At 41.9% G+C, this 20,980-nt stretch overlaps 1 protein-coding gene across 4 annotated transcripts in view; it reads left to right on the top strand.

Moving 5' to 3' along the window:
• The window catches only part of INO80 (INO80 complex ATPase subunit), a 137,070-nt gene that overhangs the window by 7,970 nt on the left and 108,120 nt on the right, over positions 1–20,980 (top strand). For all 4 annotated transcript variants that reach the window (XM_510320.6, XM_016927958.4, XM_054667384.2 and 1 more), the window contains exons 2-6: positions 11,916–12,101; positions 12,341–12,510; positions 12,601–12,668; positions 16,081–16,236; positions 20,567–20,687. In XM_510320.6, coding sequence (XP_510320.2) covers positions 11,959–12,101; positions 12,341–12,510; positions 12,601–12,668; positions 16,081–16,236; positions 20,567–20,687 — 658 coding nt within the window. In that variant the 5' untranslated portion in view covers positions 11,916–11,958. The remainder of the gene's footprint in view (positions 1–11,915; positions 12,102–12,340; positions 12,511–12,600; positions 12,669–16,080; positions 16,237–20,566; positions 20,688–20,980) is intronic.

The raw sequence follows: 20,980 nt of genomic DNA, 5'->3' as shown, positions 1-20,980 counted from the left end.
CCCGGCCTATCTGTGGCTTTTCAATGGATTCAGCTCACAGCTCTTGACTTCATCTTCTTTCTTACCATGCTGTTTCCACTGAAAGTTGTATCATTTAATTTAGTTAAAGTTACTGCTTGATAAAAGTATTCTTTTTGATACTGTAATGGTGGACACATGACATGTCAAAACCCATAGAACTTTACAGCACGAAGAGTAAAGTTTATTTTTTGAGACATAGTATTGCTCTGTTGCCAAGGCTGGAGTGCAGTGGTGTGATCTCGGCCCACCACAACCTCTGCCTCCCGAGTTCAAGCGATTCTCCTGCCTCAGTCTCCCTAGTAGCTGGGATTACAGGCATGCACCACCATGCCCGGCTAATTTTTGTATTTTTAGTAGAGATGGGGTTTCACTGTGTTGGTCAGGCTGATCTCAAACTTCTGACCTCGTGATCCACCCTCCTTGGCCTCCCAAAGTGCTAGCATTACAGGCGTGAGCCACCATGCCCGGCCTATTTATTTATTTATTTATTGAGACATAGTCTCGCTCTGTTGCCTAGGCTGAAGTGCAGTGGCATGATCTCAGCTCACTGCCACCTCTGTTTCCCAGGCTCAAGCAATTCTCTTGTCTTAGCCTCCTGAGTAGCTGGGATTACAGGTGCCCACCAGGACACCCAGCTAATTTTTATATTTTTAGTAGAGACAGGGTTTCACCATGTTGGCCAGGCTGGCCTCGAACTCCGACCTCAAATGATCCACCTTCCTTGGCCTCCCAAAGTGCTGGGATTATAGGCATGAGCCACCACACCTGGCCTAGTTAGTTATTTTTTAACGACAGAGTCTTGTTCTGTCACCTGGGCTGGAGTGCAGTGGCACCATCATGGCTCACTGCAACCTTCATCTCCTGGGTTCAAGCAATTTTCCTGCCTCAGCCTCCGAAGTAGCCGGGATTACAGGTGTGTGCCACGATGCCTGGCTAATTTTTGTATTTTTAGTAGAGATGGGGTTTCACCTTGTTGGCCAGGCTGGTCTCGAACTCCTGGTCTTGAACTCCTGGCCTCAAGTGATCGCCTGCCTTGGCCTCCTGAAGTTCTGGGTGTGATCTGCTGTTCTGGGCCTAAGAGTAAACTTTAATGTATGCAAATTAAAAAAATTTTTTTTAGAGGTCAAGGCCTTTCAGGCATGCAAATCTTGACAGGAGAAACTAACTATCACAAATGTGTGAAACAACCTTGCTAAACGGGAGGAAGGTGCTGATTTAAGTAACTTTGGAAATGAGTGGAATCTGTAAGACAAAAGGGACTGTACATAAGCGTTATACTTTAATTGATAAAGTTACATCCCGAAGGGGTAGAGGTTAACAATTCTGATACTGGTTTAAAGGAATCAGTACTGATTACATAGATAACTACAATTGAACAGTTAAGTAAATGGATGGCAGGAGGCAGGCTTTTCACTGTTGGAGTGGAATTTACAGATAAGCAAGGCAGGAGGCTAGAATAATCTTTGTGGTAATGGATTCAGGTTGGAGATACCAGTACAAAATAGTTCCATGTTTATATGTAGAAATATTTATAGATATATGTACATACTTGAGTTAATATACACAAATATATTTCCATTCATTGTCAGCTGAGAGTTGAAAGAAACAACACCTAGGAGTGCACCTAGTGCCCAGATCTTGGTTTCTTTTTTTTTGTTGAGACAGGGGTCTTGCCCTGTCACCCAGGCTGGAGTGCAATGGCATGCTCACTGCAGCCATGACCTTCCGGACTCAAGCTATCCTCCCACCTCAGCCTCCCAAATAGCTGGGGCTGGGACTACAGGTATGCCACTATATGAGTTTACTGTATGCTCACTATATGAGTTTACAGAGTTTAACTGTATGCCACTATGCACAGCTAATCTAATTTTTTTCTTTCTCTTTTTTTTTTTTTTTTTGAGACAGGGTCTGGCCCTGTCACCCAGGCTGGAGTGTGGTGGCATGATCTCAGCCCGCAGCAACCTCTGTCTCTTGGGCTTAAGCCATCCTCGCACCCCAGCCTCCCAGGTAGCTGGGACTATAGGTGCTCGCCACCACGTGTGGCTAATTTTTGTATTTTTCATGCAGACAGGATTTCGCTATGTTGCCCAGGCTGGTCTCAAACTCCAGAGCTCAAGTGATTAGCTTCCCAAAGTGCTGGCATTACAGGCGTGAGTCACTGCGATTGGCCAAAGTTTTCTATTTTTATAGAGAGGTGGGTCTCCCTATGTTACCCAGGCTGGTGTTGAACTCCTGGGCTCAAGCAGTCCTCCTGCCTCAGCCTCCCAAAGTGTTGGGATTACAGGTGTGAGCCAACACACCTGGCCCCTGATCTTAGTTTCTAATATTATTCTCCAATAAAAGAAACTAGTGCTCCTTGGAGAAATGGTTGATTCTGTGATTGGGGCAGGAAATATATATAAGATGAACCTTGAGTATCTTGTTGTGCCAAAAAATAAGGAAGTGCTCTAAAAACAACAACATTTCACATTAATGGGGTTATGTCGAAGGAGCAAAGGAACCAACTGAAAGTTTCCAGTGGCCAAAGCTGGAACAATTTGAGTAGCAAAATTAAAGCAGAATTGGATTATGACCCATAGTATAAAATAAAGTTTTATATTGATATAAACAAATGATTGAATAAATTAAAATTCTCCTTGAAGTACTCCAGTGGCATAGTTTTATGTCGTAGGAGCCTCTAATTTGCTGGAAGTACTTCACGCTTGGAGTACTTCATCTTGTGGGGCTTTGAAGTCACACTTCTTGGATTCCAATCTTGGCGCACTTCTGTTTGTATGATCTTGGGCGAGTTAGTTAAGCTCAGTTTCTTTGTATGTAAAATGGTGGTTGTAATAGTATCTGCATCATATAAGGTTTAAATGAAAATGCAAACACATATGAAACATTTGGCATATAAATCTCAGTAGAATGGGTGAGTATGTAGCCTCCTTACTAAGTATTTGAGAAAATAGGGACATTTGGATCCCCACTTGGAATTCTTTATAATGGAGGTGCCCCCCCAAGCTTTTTGCATAAAGGATAATGTTTAACATTTAAAGAAGTGTTTATCAACCACCTGGTTTGATGTAAACATATCTCCTTGTTGATTGTTAGGCCACATAGTTAATAGAGTGAAAGTAATTACATTTGCTCTTTATATAATTATCACAGATATGACTGACTTAAATATCTACAGTTTGAAAAGCAGGATCCAGTTAGTGTACAGTTCAACTCATGCTTATTTGCAGATGGTTTGTCTTTGGGATGAATTACCTGAACTTTGATTTTCAGACTTTTTTGAGGAGCACAGCTCTACATAACTTGTCTGTTACTACCCACACTGGTTAAGTGTATCCACTCCCATAATGAAAACTTACTTTTAGTATAGTAAAATTAAATATAAAAGTGAATTTTGTACAGAATACATAATTCTGTACAATATAAATACTGATAAGTTGGCTGGGTGTGGTGGCTCACACCTGTAATTCCAGCACTTTGGGAGGCCAAGGCAGACAAATCACTTGAGGTCAGGAGTTTGAGACCAGCCTGGCCAACATGGTGAAACCTCGTCTCTACTAAAATACAAAAAAAATTAGCCAGGCGTGGTGGCTCATGCTTGTAATCCCAGCTACTCGGAAGACTGAGGCAGGAGAATCCCTTGAATCTGGGAGGCGGAGGTTGCAGTGAGCCAAGATTGGACTACTGCACTCCAGCCTGGGAGAAAGAGCAAGACTCCCCTTTAAAAAAAAGAAAAGAAAAGAAATAAGGGCCTGGCAGTAACTAGAGAGTACAAAGCAATCAGCCCAGGATTACTCGTGAACACAGCTCAGGAAGTCTGATATATGTGAGTATGATTCTGAAGCATACATTTACCATTAACATGAAGCTGTTGGCAGGGCAGCTGAAATATGATCAGAGTTCGGATTCAGGATAATGAGCCAGAGTTCAGGGTGTGGAACAGGCTATTCAATGAAGAATTGTTCCAAAAACATATTGAATAGTTCTTTCATCCTTAGCAATACAGTATGAGCCTGTGGTCAGATGAATTTTATTTTATTTTATTACTTTTTTTTTTTTTTTTTGAGATGGAGTTTTGCTCTCATTTCCCAGGCTGGAGTGCAGTGACCGCAACCTCTGCTTCCTGGGTTCAAGTGATGCTGCTGCCTCAGCCTCCCAAGTAGCTGGGATTACAGGCATGCGCCACCACACCTGACTAATTTTGTTGTATTTTTAGTAGAGACGAGGTTTCTCCATGTTGGTCAGATGGCTGGTCTCGAACTCCTGACCTCAGGTGATCAGCCTTCCTTGGCCTCCCAAGGTGCTGGGATTACAGGCGTGAGCCACTGCGCCTGGCAGTCAGATGAATTTTAAAGAGCCTCTTTGCGCGAAGTGAGACAGGTCTGATAGGAAGTTAAGAGACATTTTAAAGGAACTCTTAATTTGCCTGGAATGTGGGGAAGTAGTAAAAGATTAAATTGTAAAAAGTAACTCAAAACAGATGATAAAGGTCTTTAAATTTCAGGCTGAAGAATTTAGATTTTATTGAGTCTTGGAAAACTATTGAGGAACTAATGGCATAATCAGAATGATGAATTTGGGCTGGGCACAGTGGCTCACACCTGTAATCCCAGCGCTTTGGGAGGCCGAGGCAGGTGGATCATTTGAGTTCAGGAGTTTGAGACTAGCCTGGCCAACATAATAAAATCCCGTCTCTACTGAAAATAGGAAAAATTAGCCGGGCGTGATGGCAGGCGCCTCTAATCCCAGCTACCTGGGAGGCTGAGGCAGGAAAATTGCTTGAGCCGGGGAGGCGGAGGTTGCAGTGAGCTGAGATCGCGCCACTGGACTCCACCCTGGGTGACAAAGCGAGACTCTGTCTCAAAAAAATATAAAACAAGAATGATGATTTGGGAATACTGATCTGGAAGTATCTGCATAGATGAATTAGAGTGAGAAGAACCTGGAGGTGGGAAAGTCAATTAGGAAGCAGTAGTCTAGGTGTGAGGCTAAGAAGCTAAATGAAAACACTGATAATAGGAAGAAACTGACATATTCCAGACATTATTCCCAAAGAAGAATTAACTACATATTGGGACTCACTGCATGCCAGGAGAGAAGTAGAAGGGGGTGTAAAAAATGATTCATAGATTTTGAGTCTGAATAATTGTTATATAAATAGGAAAGACAGATGAACTAGCTGCTGTGGAGGCATATGAGAAGTTTGGGTTTGTAGGGGCTAGAAAACATCTAGAAAGCCTTTCTAGAAGCATCTAGACATGTGGATTGTATGCTGTGCAAGTTGAGAGCCAGAGGGTCAGTCATACAGCAGTGTTAATTGAATTCCTGGTAGAAGATGAGATTTTCTAAGGCGTAGGAATAGATGACAGAACTTTGGTGTACTCCGCATTTAGAATGAAGTTTCAGTCAAGGAGTTAAGGAATAGTCCAAGTTTTCAAAGATTATTAAATAGAGTATCCAAAAGCAAGAGTCACTCAGCAATATCAACTTCATTCATTCTGATAAACAGTGGTTATCAGAGAGATGGTTCTCAACTGTATCAGACCCAACTCTCCTTTTTTATTACAAATATTTTATAATACACCCTTTTTTTTTCCTTTGAGACAGTCTTGCTCTGTTGCCCAGGCTGTAGTGCAGTGTGTACGATACTGGCTCACTGTAACCTCCGCCTCCCAGGTTCAAGCGATTCTCCTGCCTCAGGCTCCCAAGTTGCTGGGACTACAGGCAAACCCGCCACCACACCTGGCTAATTTTTGTATTTTTAGTAGAGATGGGGTTTCACCATATTGGTCAGGCTGGTCTCGAACTCCTGATCTCAGGTGATTGCCCGCCTCGGCCTCCCAAAGTGCTAGGATTACAGGTGTGAGCCACTGCGCCTGGCCTACTATGCCCTTTTTAAAATCCTGAAATGAAATCTATAGGTAATATATAATTTTAAAAAGCAGTATGATGCCCTAATTGTAATATATTGGGGAAACATAAATAAAGTAACTTACACAGTGTGTATTTTAAAATGCAAATGCATGGGCATGAACCCATAATAAGTGACATAAGACATAGTCATATCTTCTTTTTTTGAGATGGAGTCTTGCTTTGTTGCCCAGGCTGGAGTTCAGTGGCACAGTCTTGGCTCACTGCAACCTCCACCTCCCAGGTTCAAGCGATTCTCCTGCCTCAGCCTCCTGAGTAGCTGGGACTACAGGTGCGTGCCACCAAGCCCAGCTACTTTTTTGTATTTTTAGTAAAGGCGGGATTTCACTATGTTAGCCAGGTTGGTCTCGAATTCCTGACCTTGTAATCTGCTCGTCTCAGCCTCCCAAAGTGCTGGGATTACAGGCATGAGCCACCATGCCCGCCAAGAAATAGTCATATCTTTTGTACTAGTATGGAGAATCACCTTGACTAAGAGTTACAAATAGGCCGGGCGCGGTGGCTCACGCCTGTAATCCCAGCACTTTGGGAGGCCGAGGTGGGTGGAGCACGAGGTCAGGAGATCGAGACCATCCTGGCTAACACAGTGAAACCCCGTCTCTACTAAAATACAAAAAAACTTAGCCAGGCGTTGTGGCGGGCGCCTGCAGTCCCAGCTACTCGGGAGGCTGAGGCAGGAGAATGGCGTGAACCTGGGAGGCGGAGCTTGCAGTGAGCAGAGATCTCGCCACTGCACTCCAGCCTGGGTGACAGAGCAAGACTCTGTCTCAAAAAAAAAAAAAAAGTTACAAATAAAGTCTGTTTGTATTGGTGACTCAAATATCACAGCAAGTAAGAGAAAACTATTGAGCTAAGGTGAAATAAAAGAGGATGGAATGATTTACTCTTCAGGCTCTTCCAAGATGAGCGGGGAATGACTTCAGAATTTTGAGGAAGAGGGAAAAAAGATTTGAAGTAATCTTGGTAGAGAATGAGAAACAATTGGTAGACGATGGGTAAAAGGGTTATTGAGAATTATCAAGTGTTTTGCTGAAGTTGGACGATAACAGATGGGTCAGGTTGATGGCCATGCAGTTTCCTTGTAGGGAATAAGAGACAAATGAGGAGATGAAAGTGGTTATTGCAGCAGCAGCTTTTAACATGCTAATCAAGACTAGGCTGAATTGAGAGGCCAGCAATCTTAAAAGGTGATTAAGAAATGATTGTCAGCCCGGTGGGTGGCTCATGCCTATAATCCCACTACTTTGGGAGGCTGAGGTGGGTGGGTCACTTGATGCCAGGCGTTTGAGACCAGCCTGGCCAACATGGTAAAACTCCATCTCTACTAAAAATACAAAAATTAGCTGTGTGTGGTGGGGTGCGCCTGTAGTCCCAGCTACTTGGGAGGCTGGAGGTGAGAGAATCACTTGAACCCAGGAGGCGGAGATTGTAGTGAGCGGAGATCACCCCATTGTGCTCCAGCCTGGGCGACAGAGGGAGCCTCTGTCTCAAAAAAAAAAAAAAGAAAAAATTGTGAATGGTAGTAATGGTTGCACAACAATGTGAATGTATATAATGCCACTGAAGTGTACACTTAAAAATGGTTAAAATGGTAAATTTTATGTCTTTTGCCACCATAAAGAAAAAAATTGAACACTTAAAAAATATAACTTGGTTCTCCAGATGTCATCATAAGACTTCTTGTGGAGAATTTTGTGCTTACAGCACCTTTTTTTGGTGGTATTGTGGACATAAGGGAATTCATTGCAGCTGTCATTTCAGCCATCAGTGGTGATATGCTGCAAAGATGATTTCTGGGATGAATCAGTTGACAGGACTGATGTATACTGGGTGTCAAAACGGAGCATATATTGAGCATTGTAAGACTAGAAGTTAACTGTGATCATTCTTCAACAAATTGTTTTTGATTTCATACTCACATAGGTACTGAGGAATAAGTTTTGAAAATATTCCATTCATTGGCCGGGCACAGTGGCTCACACCTGTAATCCCAGCACTTTGGGAGGCTGAGGCGGGCGAATCACGAGGTCAGGAGATCGAGACCATCCTGGCTAACACAGTGAAACCCCGTCTCTACTAAAAATACAAAAAGTTAGCCTGGCGTGGTGGCAGGCGCCTGTAGTCCCAGCTACTCGGGAGGCTGAGGCAGGAGAATGGCGTGAACCCGGGAGGCAGAGCTTGCAGTGAGCCGAGATTGGGCCACAGCATTCCAGCCTGGGCTACAAGACTTTGTCTCAAAAAAAAAAAGAAAAGAAAATATTCCATTCATTTCGAATCACTCCGTATTACTTGGTAGTCATACCTCCTTAATTAGTGTCATTTTCCTTATCAGGTAAAATAACTAGAGCATGGATTAATTGTTCTGTAATAAAAGCTTGGGATGGAGCCAAGCAGAGTACTTTTACATTTATACATGTATCAAGATGAATTATTTGCTGTTCTCTTAAGGGAGTTTTGTTGTATTTTAAAAACCAATTTCTTTGAAATCTTCTGGAGTGGGTGGGTACACGTTAGGTCTCACTTTGAAAAGGTGAAATTTGAAGTTTTTTTTTTTGGATAGTCTCACTCTGTTATGCAGGCTGGAGTACAGTGGTGCGTTCATGACTTACTGAGGTCTCAACCTCCTGGGCTCAAACCATCCTCCCTCCTCAGCCTCCCAAGTAGCTGGGTTTACAGGTGCATGCCACTACACTCAGCTAATTTTAAAATTTTTTTGTAGAGACAAGGTCTCGCCATGTTACTCAGGCTGGTCTTGAACTCTTGGGCTCAAGCTCTCCTCCTGCCTCACCTCCCAAAGTGCTGGGATTACAAGCTTCAGCCACTGCTCCTGGCCAAAAGTATTTTTTAGCATTCTTTTTTCTTTATATTACCAAGACTGACAATTTACAAACTATGAAATTCACATAATTTAAATAAAATATACAGTTCAGTATATTTTGAATATATTTTTGGTAGATTTACAGAATTGTGGAACTATGGCCACAATGGGAGTTTGGAACATTTTTTTTTTCCCTTTTTCTTTCCCTCTCTCTCACTGTCTTATTGTGTGTGTGTGTGTGTGTGTGTGTGTGTGTGTGTGTTTGTTTGTTTGTTTTTTGAGACAGGGTCTTACTCCAGGCTGGAGCACAGTGGCACAATGATAGCTCACTGCAGCCTTGACTTCCTGGGCTTAAGCAATCCTCTCACTTCAGCCTCTTGAGTAGCTGGCACTACAGGCACGCATCACCATACTTGGCTAATTTTTTAATTTTTTGTAGGGACATGGTCCTGCTATGTTGCCCAGGCTGGTCTCAAACTCCTGGGCTCAAGGGATCCACCCACTTCAGCCTCCTAAATGTTGAGATTATAGGTGAGAGCCACTGTGTCTAGCCTGTCTTTTTTATTATTCTAGTGGGTATGAAGTAGTATGTTGCTTTAATTTTAATTTATTGATATTTAGCATTTTTTCATATGTCTATTAGCTAGTCATACATCTTTGTGGGTAAAATGTCTGTTCAAAATCTTTTGCCCATTTTTAAATTGGGTTATTTATCTTATAGAGTTGTAGGTTTTATGTGTACACACTGACAAACAACTGTGTAAAAAAAAAGTTGTATATGTGGATACAAGACCTTTATCAGATAGATGATTTGCAAGTATCTTCTAGTCTGTGGCTTGTCTTCATTTTCTTTTTCTTTTTTTTGTCACCCAGGCTGGAGTATAGTTGCAAGATCATGGCTCACTGTAGCCTCAACCTCCTGGGCTGTAAGTGATCCTCCCACTTCAGCCTCCCGAATAGTTTGTCCAGAGGCCTGTGCCACCATGCCCAGCTAATTTTAAATTCTTTTGAAGAGATGAGATCTCACTGTGTTGCCCAGGTTGATCTTGTTTTCCTGGGCTGAAGTGATCCTCCCACTTCAGTCTCCCAGAGTGCTGGGATTACAGGCATGAGCCACTGTGCCTAGTTTGTCTTCATTTTCTTAATGAAATATTTTAAAGTGTAAACATTTTTAATTCGCATGGGCTAATTTTTGATCTTTTGTGCTTTTGATTGCATATCTAGAATTTTTTATGGTCAGTCATGAAGATTTTCTCCTGGTTTTTCTAGAAGTTACACTGTTTTAGATAGGAAAGTTATATTAGAAAACTGTAAAAAAAAGAGAAGACAACTCAAAGATGTATGATTGCCTTTAAAGCTTATCACTTAGTTGGCTGGGCGTGGTGGCTCACGCCTGTAATCCCTGCACTTTGGGAGGCTGAGACAGGTGGATCACAAGGTCAGGAGATCAAGACCATTCTGGCCAACATGGTGAAACCCTGTCTCTACTAAAAATACAAAAAAACCGCCACAAATAAACAAAAAAACTTATCATTTAATTTAGTTGTTGTTGTTGTTTTTTGAGATGGGGTTTTGCTCTCGTTGCCCAGCCTGGAGTGCAGTGGCACAGTCTCGGCTCACTGCAACTTCTGCCTCCCAGGTTCAAGTGATTCTCCGGCCTCAGTCTCCTGAGTAGGTGGGATTACAGACGCCTGCCACCATGCCCAGCTAATTTTTGTATTTTTAGTATTTTTGTATTTTAGGCTGGGTACAGTTGCTCACGCCTGTAATCGTAGTACTTTGGGAGGTTGGGACTGGTGGATCACCTGAGGTCAGGAGTTCCAGACCAGGCTGACCAACATGGTGAAACCCCATCTCTACTAAAAATACAACAAATTAGCTAGGTGTGGTGGCGGACGCCTGTAATCCCAGCTACTTGGGAGCCTGAGGCAGGAGAATCACTTGAACCTGTGAGGCAGAGGTTGCAGTGAGCTGAGATCACCCTACTGCAAGAGCGAAACTCCGTCTGAAAAAAATCATAACAATAATTTATGGTTTATTGAGTATTTACGTCATTTGGTGGGCTTATTAGTCTAAATTATGTCATTATTTAGTCTTCGTGTAACCCTTTAAGTATTTAGAGATAACCAGGTATAAGGCAGATGCTACGGTTTGAAAGTGGTGGGAGAAGGCTGGGCGCGGTGGCTCAAGCCTGTAATCCCAGCACTTTGGGAGGCCAAGGCGGGTGGATTGCTTGAGGTCAGGAGTTCAAGACCAGCCTGACCAACATGGTGAAACCCCGTCTCCACTAAAAATACAAAAATCAGCTGGGCGTGGTGGTGGGTGCCTGTAATCCCAGCTACTCAGGAGGCTGAGGCAGGAGAATTGCTTGAACTCCAGCCTGGGTGACAGAGCAAGACTCCGTCTCAAAAAACAAAAACAAACAAGAAAGTGGTGGGAGAAGCGTTGTTATACTGATTGTGTGATTGTGTCTCTAGTGAAGATGTTCTGACCCTAATGTTGTCTTTAACAATGTAGCAAAGAGAATGCTTAGGCTATACCTGTGTTTCTCACCCTCACTTTTACTCTTTTAGCTCCAATTTTCTAAATTTAAATTTTACTCATTATGGCATTTTTACAAAGGATAGTAAAATACTCTGCCAATACATCTATTCCCTTATAAATAAGATACCTTACATATATGTATGAATATGAATTCAAAATCAAGAGGGCAGCACCTATTTTGAAGGTGATGCTGAGAACGAATGCTCCTGTAGTACTTTCCTTTCTGAGGTGCACAACATTGAGCTTGGGGTGTAGATTTGGATAGTTGTTTATTCATAGTTTTGGGTAATTTTTTATTGAAAGGGATAAAGGAAGTGGGTATACATTTTAAGATACTGTTTTGAAAAAGTATAGTATGAATTTTCATTGTGAAATGTAACTGTGTTGCTGTATTTTTATAGTCTTTATATCCTTTCAACTTCTGCCTTTGCTTTAGGAGGCAGTGTCTAACAAGAGCTTTATCATGATCTTTCTGCAGACTCCTGTCTTTTCAGTGTCTTGTGTTCTAGAAGGTCTGATTTCTCTTCACATTGGGAACAAGCAGGCAAGAGAAAGGGAGAATGGATAGTAATTTCATCTTTCACTTCTTATCTCTGTTCTGCAGCCGTGCAGTCGGAGGTCCTTGTGCATGAAGACAGATTTGTTCTATGGCCTCGGAGTTGGGTGCCAGGGATGATGGAGGCTGCACTGAGCTGGCAAAGCCCCTCTATCTTCAGTACTTGGAGAGGGCCCTCCGGTTGGACCATTTTCTGCGACAAACGTCAGCTATCTTCAATAGGAATATTTCTAGGTATGTTATTGTATCTTTGCAATATGTTTTACCAAATTCCTGATTTCCATCATCCTTACAGATTTTACAGGATTAAAGTATCTTATGATTTTTATGTTTGATATTTTCTTTTGCCTCTTTCAAATAAAAAAGTCAATTTATTTCAGAGGAACAGTTTCTTCTGTAAAGTGTCCAGTTCTAACTTTAAATTATATTTTATTGGGTCAGCTGTAATTGTGGACTCATTCTTCAATTTATAGTGATGACAGTGAAGATGGACTGGATGACAGTAATCCGTTATTGCCCCAGTCTGGGGATCCCTTAATACAAGTTAAGGAAGAACCTCCAAATTCATTGCTTGGTGAAACTTCTGGAGCAGGCAGTTCTGGAATGTTAAACACATATTCTCTGAATGGAGTTCTACAGTCAGGTCAGTGTGGTGTGACATCCCCCTTTGGACTATCGTTATCTTGGGGCAGTCATCCTTTAATTTTTTTATTCTTTGTGTTTCTTTATACAGAATCAAAATGTGATAAGGGGAATTTATATAATTTCTCTAAGCTGAAGAAAAGCAGAAAGTGGCTAAAGGTAAGAGATAAAGCAGGGTGTTCACAGTGCAGATAGTCTACTAAAGTTACTAATAGATGGGAAAGTTATCAACTCATGATTGACAGAGTTTTTCAAATATGATTCTCTTATACTGGATGTGGTTTTTTTGAAGAGATTATTGAGAAAATCTGGAGGATTCAATGAAGTCATTTAGCAAACATGAATTGAGTACAGGTTGAGTATTGCTAATCTGAAATGCTTGAGACCAGACGTGTTTCAGATTTTGTTTTTGAGACGACATTTCGCTCTTGTTGCCCAAGCTGGAGTGCAATGGCATGATCTCAGCTCACTGCAACCTCCGCCTCCTAGGTTCAAGCAATTCTCCTGCCTCAGCCTCCTGAGTAGCTGGGATTACAGGCATGCGCCACCACGCCCAGCTAATTTTTTTGTATTTTTAGTAGAAATGGGGTTTCACCATGTTAGCTAGGTTGGTCTCGAACTCCTGACCTCAGGTGATCCGCCTGCCTCAGCCTCCCAAAGTGCTGGGATTATAGGCGTGAGCCACCGCACCCAGCCTCAGATTTTTTTTTTTTTTGAATATTTGCAGTACAAAATGAGATATCTTGGAGATGGGACCCAAGTTAATAAACACCAAATTCATTTATCTTTTATATACACCTTATACACATAGCCTGAAGGTAATTATATTTTTCCCTTGGGGATGTTGAATAAACTCTGTTTTGTATACCTGTGTTTTGACTGTGACCTGTCACGTGAGGTCAGGTGTGGAATTTTCCATTTGTGGCATCTTATTGGTGCTCAAAACCTTTGAGATTTTGGAGTATTTTGGGTTTTTAGAATAGGGATGCTCAACCTGTTATAACGTACTGAGGGGAAACAGGAAGTACAAAAATTTATCAGATGAAGTCCTTGCACTCATTGGGTCACATAATCAGGAATATTAATTCCATAAGTTCCATAATTTATATTAATTCCATAACTTCCATAAGTTCCTGAGTAGTTTATTCATTTAACAGATGTTGATTTAGTGCATCCATGTGCATGTGCCAGGTACGATTATGGTTGGGCAAGTTTCCTGCCCAGTGGTGCTTACATTCTAAAGGAGGCAGGCAGTTAGTAAGCCTGTAAACAAGTAAATAAACATGGCTTCTTTAAAGACGTAACATTTCAACTGATTCTGAATGATCACAGAGAACCATCTTATATCTAGGGTAATGGCATTTCGGTCAGAAGGAACAACTGCAAAAGTCCTGAGAAAAGAAACAACTTAGTATGTTTGGTGGAAAAAGAAGTCTAATATGGCTAGAGCACAGTGAATGAGGAGGATGGTGGAAGATGAAGTTACAAGACTGTGATCACACAGGCTTTGTCTATGTTAAGGAGTTCGTGTTTTACTGTCGTTGTAGGCATAAGCCGTTGGAGTGTTTACAAGCAGAGAGGTTGTTAATCTCATTTACACTCTTACAAGATTATTGTCAGTGGCCAAACTGAATTAAGGATAGTATTTCTTTTATTGAAACTAATTATTTCTCTTTTATACTTTTGCTATGAAATACTCAAAAGCAATTAAAACCCTTCATTATTATCACTAGGTCCTTCAAAAGGCTCATGTGTAAAAGGTCCGATTTGGTCAATATCAGTTGCACTTTAGGCTGTTGGAAATGCAGAAATTGTTATGCTTAGCCGTCATATTTTGAAAAATTGAGTTATAATTCATTGTCATAAAATTCACCTTTTCATTTTATTTTATTTTTATTTATTTATTTTTGAGACAGGGTCTCACTTTTTCACCCTGGCTGGAGTGCAGTGGCACAATCTCAGCTTAGTGCAGCTTCGACCTCCTGGGTTCTAGTGATCCTCCAGCCTCACCCCTGTGAAGTAGGACTACAGGCCCGCACCACCACGTTCAACTAATTTTTGGGGGTTTCGCCATGTTGCCCAGGCTGGTGTCGAACTCCTGAGCTCAAGCAATCTGCCTGCCTCAGCCTCTCAAAGTGCTGGGATTACAGGTGTGAGCCACCGTGCCTGGCCAAATTCACCCTTTTACAGGTTAAAATTTAGTAGTTTTTCGTGTATTTACAAAGTTGTATACCCATGATTACAATGTAATCTCAGAAAATTTTTAACATTCTGAAATGAACCCCGTACCCGTTAGCAGTCACTCTCCATTTTCTTTTTTCTTTTTTTTGAGACGGAGTCTTGCTCTGTCGCCCAGGCTGTAGTGCAGTGGCGTGATCTCAGCTCACTGCAACCTCTCCCTCCTGGGTTCAAGCGATTCTCCTGTCTCAGCCTCCTGAGTAGCTGAAACTACAGGCGCTTGCCACCACGCCTGGCTAATTTTTGTATTTTTAGTAGAGACAGGGTTTCACCATGTTAGCCAGGCTGTTCTCAAACTCCTGACCTTGTGATCCCCCCGCCTCGGCCTCCCGAAGTGCTGGGATTACAGACATGAGCCACTGAGCCCGGCCGGTAGTCACTCTCCATTTTCTATTTCCTCTGTCCTTCGGCAGCGACTAATTCGCTTTTTGTCTGTATTGATGTGCCTCTTCTGGAATTTTTGTTTTTGTTTTCTTTTTAGGAGACAGGCTCTTGCTCTGTTTCCTAGGTTGGAGTGCAGTGGTGCAGCCATAGCTCACTGCACCCTTGAACTCCTGGGGTCAAGCAATCCTTCCTCCTCTGTCTCCCAAGTAGCTGGGACTATAGGCACATGTCTTTTTCTGTAGAGAAGAGATCTTATTAGGTTGCCCAAGCTAGTCTCGAACTCCCGGCCTCAAGCAATCCTCATGCCTGGGCCTGCCAAAGTGTTGGGATTACAGGTGTGAGCCACCACTCGCAGCCTAGACATTTCGTATAAATTGAATCCTATGATAACGTGACCTTTTATGATTGACTTCTTTAATTTAGCATAATATTTTCAAGATTCTTCATATTGTAGCCCCTACTAATGTGTTATTCCTTTTCATGGCTGAATTACATCTCATTATCTGGATATTCCACATTTTATTTATCCATTTATCAATAAATGGATATTTGGGATATTTCTCCTTTTGGGCCATTACAGCTTGCTTTCTATATTTTTTTATACCCTATAGGTAGTTGTTTTTTTTGTCTTCCTGTTTGGCATGTATGTATAGTTTGTATGTATATGATATTTATGTATTGTTTATACTTTTGTAAGTATTCAGAGGAATTTTTAGCCTCGTTGCTGATAACATGTCCCATGTTTTATTGCATTTTAGTTTGTATTCCCTAAGTTTAATTAGTATTCTTAGTGTTTTTCAGTTGAATTTATAAAGCATGTCATAAGGGGAACTGGAGTGACTATCTTTCTGCTGTTTTTGTCATTGTTTTGGATCTAGGAAAAAATGCTTGGATTATAAATGGGATTGCTTCACAGCAAAAGATACATTTCTATTTTCACCCTTTTCAGAGCATTCTGCTAAGTGATGAATCCAGCGAGGCTGATTCTCAGAGTGAAGATGATGATGAGGAAGAACTCAATCTCAGCAGAGAAGAACTTCACAACATGCTTCGACTACACAAATATAAGAAACTTCACCAAAATAAGTATAGTAAAGACAAGGAGGTAAGAGTTTCAGGAGAAACACTTCAAACTGAATATTCACCCTCTGCTTTATAGTCATTAAAGATACATCATTTTGGCTGGGCGTGGTGGCTCACACCTATAATCCCAGCACTTTGGGAGGACGAGGCGGGCGGATCATGAGGTCAAGAAATTGAAACCATCCCGGCCAACATGGTGAAACCCCCTGTCTACTAAAAATACAAAATTTAGCTGGGTGTGGTGGCGTGCGCCTGTAGTCCCAGCTACTCAGGAGGCTGAGGCAGGAGAATTGCTCGAACCCAGAGGCGGAGGTTGCAGTGAGCCGAGATCACAGCACTGCACTCCAGCCTGGCGACAGAGCGAGACTCTGTCTCAAAAAAAAAAAAAAAAAGAGATACATCATTTTATGGAGCTGGAAATCATTATCCTCAGCAGTGAGTGTAAGTGGGAGCTGAACAAGGAGAACACATGGACACAGGGAGGGGAACAAGACACACTGGGGCCTGGGCAGGTGGGTGCAGGAGGAGGGAGAGCATCAGGAAAAATAGCTAATGCTTGCTGGGCTTAATACTTAGGTGATGGGTTGATAGGTGCAGCAAACCACATGGCACATGTTTACCCGTGTAGCAAACCTGCACATCTTGCACATGTACCCTGGTACTTAAAAAAAAAAAAGAAAATTCCTGACTGGGTGCGGTGGCTCATGCCTGTAATCCCAGCACTTTGGGAGGCTGAAGTGGGCAGATCACTTGAGGTCAGGAGTTCGAGCCCAGCCCAGCCAACTTGGTGAAACTCCATCTCTACTAAAAATACAAAAAGTTGGCTGGGCGCAGTGACTCACGCCTGTAATCCCAGCATTTTGGGAGGCCCAGGCAGGTGAATCACCTGAGGTCAGGAGTTCGAGACCAGCCTGACCAACATAAGGAAACTGTGTCTCTACTAAAAATACAAAATTAGCTGGGCGTGGTGGTGCATGCCTGTAATCCCAGGTACTCAGGAGGCTGAGGCAGGAGAATCGCTTGAACCCGGGAGGTGGAGGTTGCAGTGAGCCGAGATTGCGCCACTGCACTCTTGCCTGGGTGACAGAGCAAGACTTCATCTCAAAGAAAAAAAAAAAAAAGAATTTCTAAAATTCTCTGGAATCAATGAAATTAAACTACTAATACTTTGGATGTACTAGACTAAAAGATATGTTCTTCAAAAAAAAAAAAGATACATCATTTTAACTTTATGTTTAGGTAGCAGTGGAGCAGCTTTATTGAGATGTAATTCACATAACAAAACTTCAGCCTTATATAGTGTGCAATTCAGTGTTTTTGTAATATATTCATAGTTGTGTTACTATCATTACTGCCTAATTCCAGAACATTTGCATCACCTCATAAAGAAACCGCATGCCTCTTAGCTGTTGCCCCTCATTCTTTCTGTCCCTCAGTCCAGACAACCACCAATCCACTCTGTCCTTTTTTCTTTTTTTTGGACAGAGTCTCGCTCTGTTGCCCAGGCTGGAGTGCAGTGGCGCGATCTTGGCTCACTGCAGCCTCTGCTTCCCAGGGTCAAGCGATTCTCCTGCTCAGCCTGCTGAGTAGCTGGGATTACAGGCGTGCGCCACCACGCCCGGCATTTTTTTGCGTTTTTAGTAAAGACGGGTTTTCACCATGTTGGCCAGGTTGGTCTCGAACTCCTGACCTCAGGTGATCCTCCCGCCTTAGCCTACCAAAGTGCTGGGATTACAGGCGTGAGCCACCATCCCCAGCCCAATCTGCTCTGTTTCTATAAATGTGCCCATTCTAGACATTTCATACAAATGGAATCATGCAACATGTGCCTGTGTCCAGCTTCTCTCAATGTCATATTTTCAAGATTGATTAATGTTGTAGCATGTATCAGCATTTCATTTCTTTTTATTGCAAATATTTGTGTATTTATACCTTATTTTATATATGCATTGTCCAGTTCATGAACTATGATTAGCATATTTCTACTTTTTGGCTATTTTGAATAATGATGGTATGAAGATTTGTGTACAGGTTTTGTGTTGATGTGTTTTCGTTTCTCTTCATTATATACTTAACAGTGAAATTGCTGGGTCATATGGAAACACCTTGCTTAGCCTTTTGAGGAATTGCCAGAATGCTTACATTCTAGTGTTGCTTATTCATGCAGTTGCTCTTTGGGTGTAGTGTTTCTCTCTTAGAAAGCTCTTCATACACTAACATTAAAATGATGATAGTTTTGAGTGACAACTACTTGAATGCCGTTACCAAAGCCTTCTGACTCTTTCTTTTTATTTTTTTTTGAGATTGAGTTTCACTCTTGTTGCCCAGGCTCGAGTGCAATGGCGTGATCTCGGCTCACTGCCACCTCCGCCTTCTGAGTTCAAGCAGTACTCCTGCCTCAGTCTCCCGAGTAGCTGGGATTACAGGCATGCGCCACCACGCCTGGCTATTTTTGTATTTTTAGTAGAGATACGGTTTTTCAATGTTCGTCAGGCTGGTCTCAGACTCAGGTGATCCACCCGCCTCGGCCTCCCAAAGTGCTGGGATTACAGGGGTGAGCCACCCCGCCCAGCCGCCTTCTGACTATTTCTACAAGTGTGGAACGTTGTACATAATGAGCAATAGTATATTTGAAGACCTAAGAATTTTCTAGCAATTAGTTAAGGTCCAAAGTTAGTTCAGAGAGATTGGAATAATATTCTGAACCTTATAAACCTGTAGAAGTGGTAAACAGAGTATCTGACCCTTTTGATGTAAAAAGTTCCTTCCTTCTTAAACTCCAGCACTAAGGTACTTGGCGCTCCAAGTATTTGCTTGTTTTTTATGTTTATTTTTTATTTATTTTTGTTTTATTTTTTGAGATGGAGGCTCTGTCACCCAGACTGAAATGCAGTGGCATGATCTTGGCTCACTGCAACCTCTGCCTCCTGGGTTCAGGCAGTTCTCCTGTCTTTGTCTCCCAAGTAGCTGGGACTACAGAAGCCCGCCACCATGCCTGGCTAATTTTTTTTATTTTTAGTAGAGATGTGGTTTCATCATGTTGGCCAGGCTGGTCTCGACTTCCTGACCTCAAATAATTTGCCCACCTTGGCCTTCCAAAGTGCTGGTATTACAGGCATGAGCCATGGCGCCCAGCTGAGCCACCATGCCTGGCCTGCTTGTTTTTTAAATTCAGATAAAACATACATACAGGAAAGTTATCAGACTTTAAGTGTACAGCTCAGTGCATGCTAATTTAATTTTAACAGAGGACATTGTAATAGTTCCCCATGTTAATCTTTCAGTCTTATTTCAGTCCTCAGACAATTTATTTGGCTATAATCCAGGAAAGAGATTTAATAGTGGGCTACCTAATTTTAATTTATATTTATGCATTAGTAATATGTGAGACAAAATTAATATGAGATTTGGGGAGTAAGTGAAATATTTGAAAGCATTTACTTACCACTTCCTGGATGGAAAGAGTTACGTTATTCATATGTTAGAATTCTGGCAATGTAGGCACTATTTATAATAATAGCAGACTGTCTTAGTGGGAGATGAAGAGAGGAAAGACTTGAAAGATTCAAGAACTGGGATGACTGGTGACTATTTGAAGCAGACATATGACTAATAGAAAAGCAAGAATGAAGGGCCAGTTGAAGTGGCTCACACTTGTTAATCCCAGCACTTTGGGAGGCTGAGGTGGGCTGACACTGAGATGGGCTGACCACGAGGTCAGGAGATCAAGACCATCCTGGCCAACGTGGTGAAACCCCATGTCTACTAAAAATACAAAAATCAGCTGGGTGTGGTGGCGTGTGCTTGTAATCCCAGCTACTTGGGAGGCTGAGACACGAGAATCGCTTGAACCAAGGGGCGGAGGTTGCAGTGAGCCCAGATCATGCCGCTGCACTCCAGCCTGGCGACAAAGCAAGACTCTGTCTCAAAAAAAAAAAAGAAAAAAAGAAAAGCAAGCATGAGGAACCTTAGTAAATCTGAGGAACTGTTGGTAATAGAAATATGGCTTATTTCTTGGTGGTGAATTTCCAAGGGGAGACATTTCTGCAAGGAATTAATTTCATGTCTTAGTATATGTCAGGTTTAAGTAAGTATGTAGAAATTCAGAAGCATGAAGAGTTTTGCTTTCTTAAATTATTTTCAGTGACTTGTCATGTGTATAGGAGTTGAACTCATTTTGTTTGAAGTTAAGTAAGTGATTCCCTTAGATATACTAGATGTTACTGATCTCTTTGTGGGAAGAATACTGTACTTAGGAGCTATGATTTCCTCTGGCTTAGTTTTCTGTAGTAAAGGTAATTTGAAAGCTGTACTATAGAAAACAGGCCCATCATGGTCTTTGCCTGCTTCAGTTGCAGCAATATCAGTACTACAGTGCAGGCCTGCTCTCCACATATGACCCTTTCTATGAGCAACAACGGCACCTACTTGGACCCAAGAAAAAGAAATTTAAGGAGGAAAAGAAACTTAAAGGTGAGCATGTTGAACTGCCTTCCACGTATATTCATTCTTAGTTTCAGAATTGCATGTGGCCTACTGGTGCATTTGGACTTTATGTATAGTCCATATGGTAGAAATTTGCTTTATCTGAAAAACTCTCCTTTCTAATTAGTAGCAAGTACAGTTTTCCCTTTGGTATCCATGGGTGATTGGATTCTGGACCCCTGGCAGGTACCAAAATCCAGAGATGCTCAAATTCATTATATAAAATGGTATAGTATTTGCATATGAGCTGTGCACATCCTCTCGTATACTTTAAGTCATCT

The sequence above is a fragment of the Pan troglodytes genome, chromosome 16 (genome assembly GCF_028858775.2).
Source record: "Pan troglodytes isolate AG18354 chromosome 16, NHGRI_mPanTro3-v2.0_pri, whole genome shotgun sequence".
In the NCBI taxonomy this organism is placed as follows: domain Eukaryota; kingdom Metazoa; phylum Chordata; class Mammalia; order Primates; family Hominidae; genus Pan; species Pan troglodytes.
The sequence above is the reverse complement of the archived record's forward strand: the minus strand, read 5'-3'. Positions and strand labels throughout refer to the sequence as shown.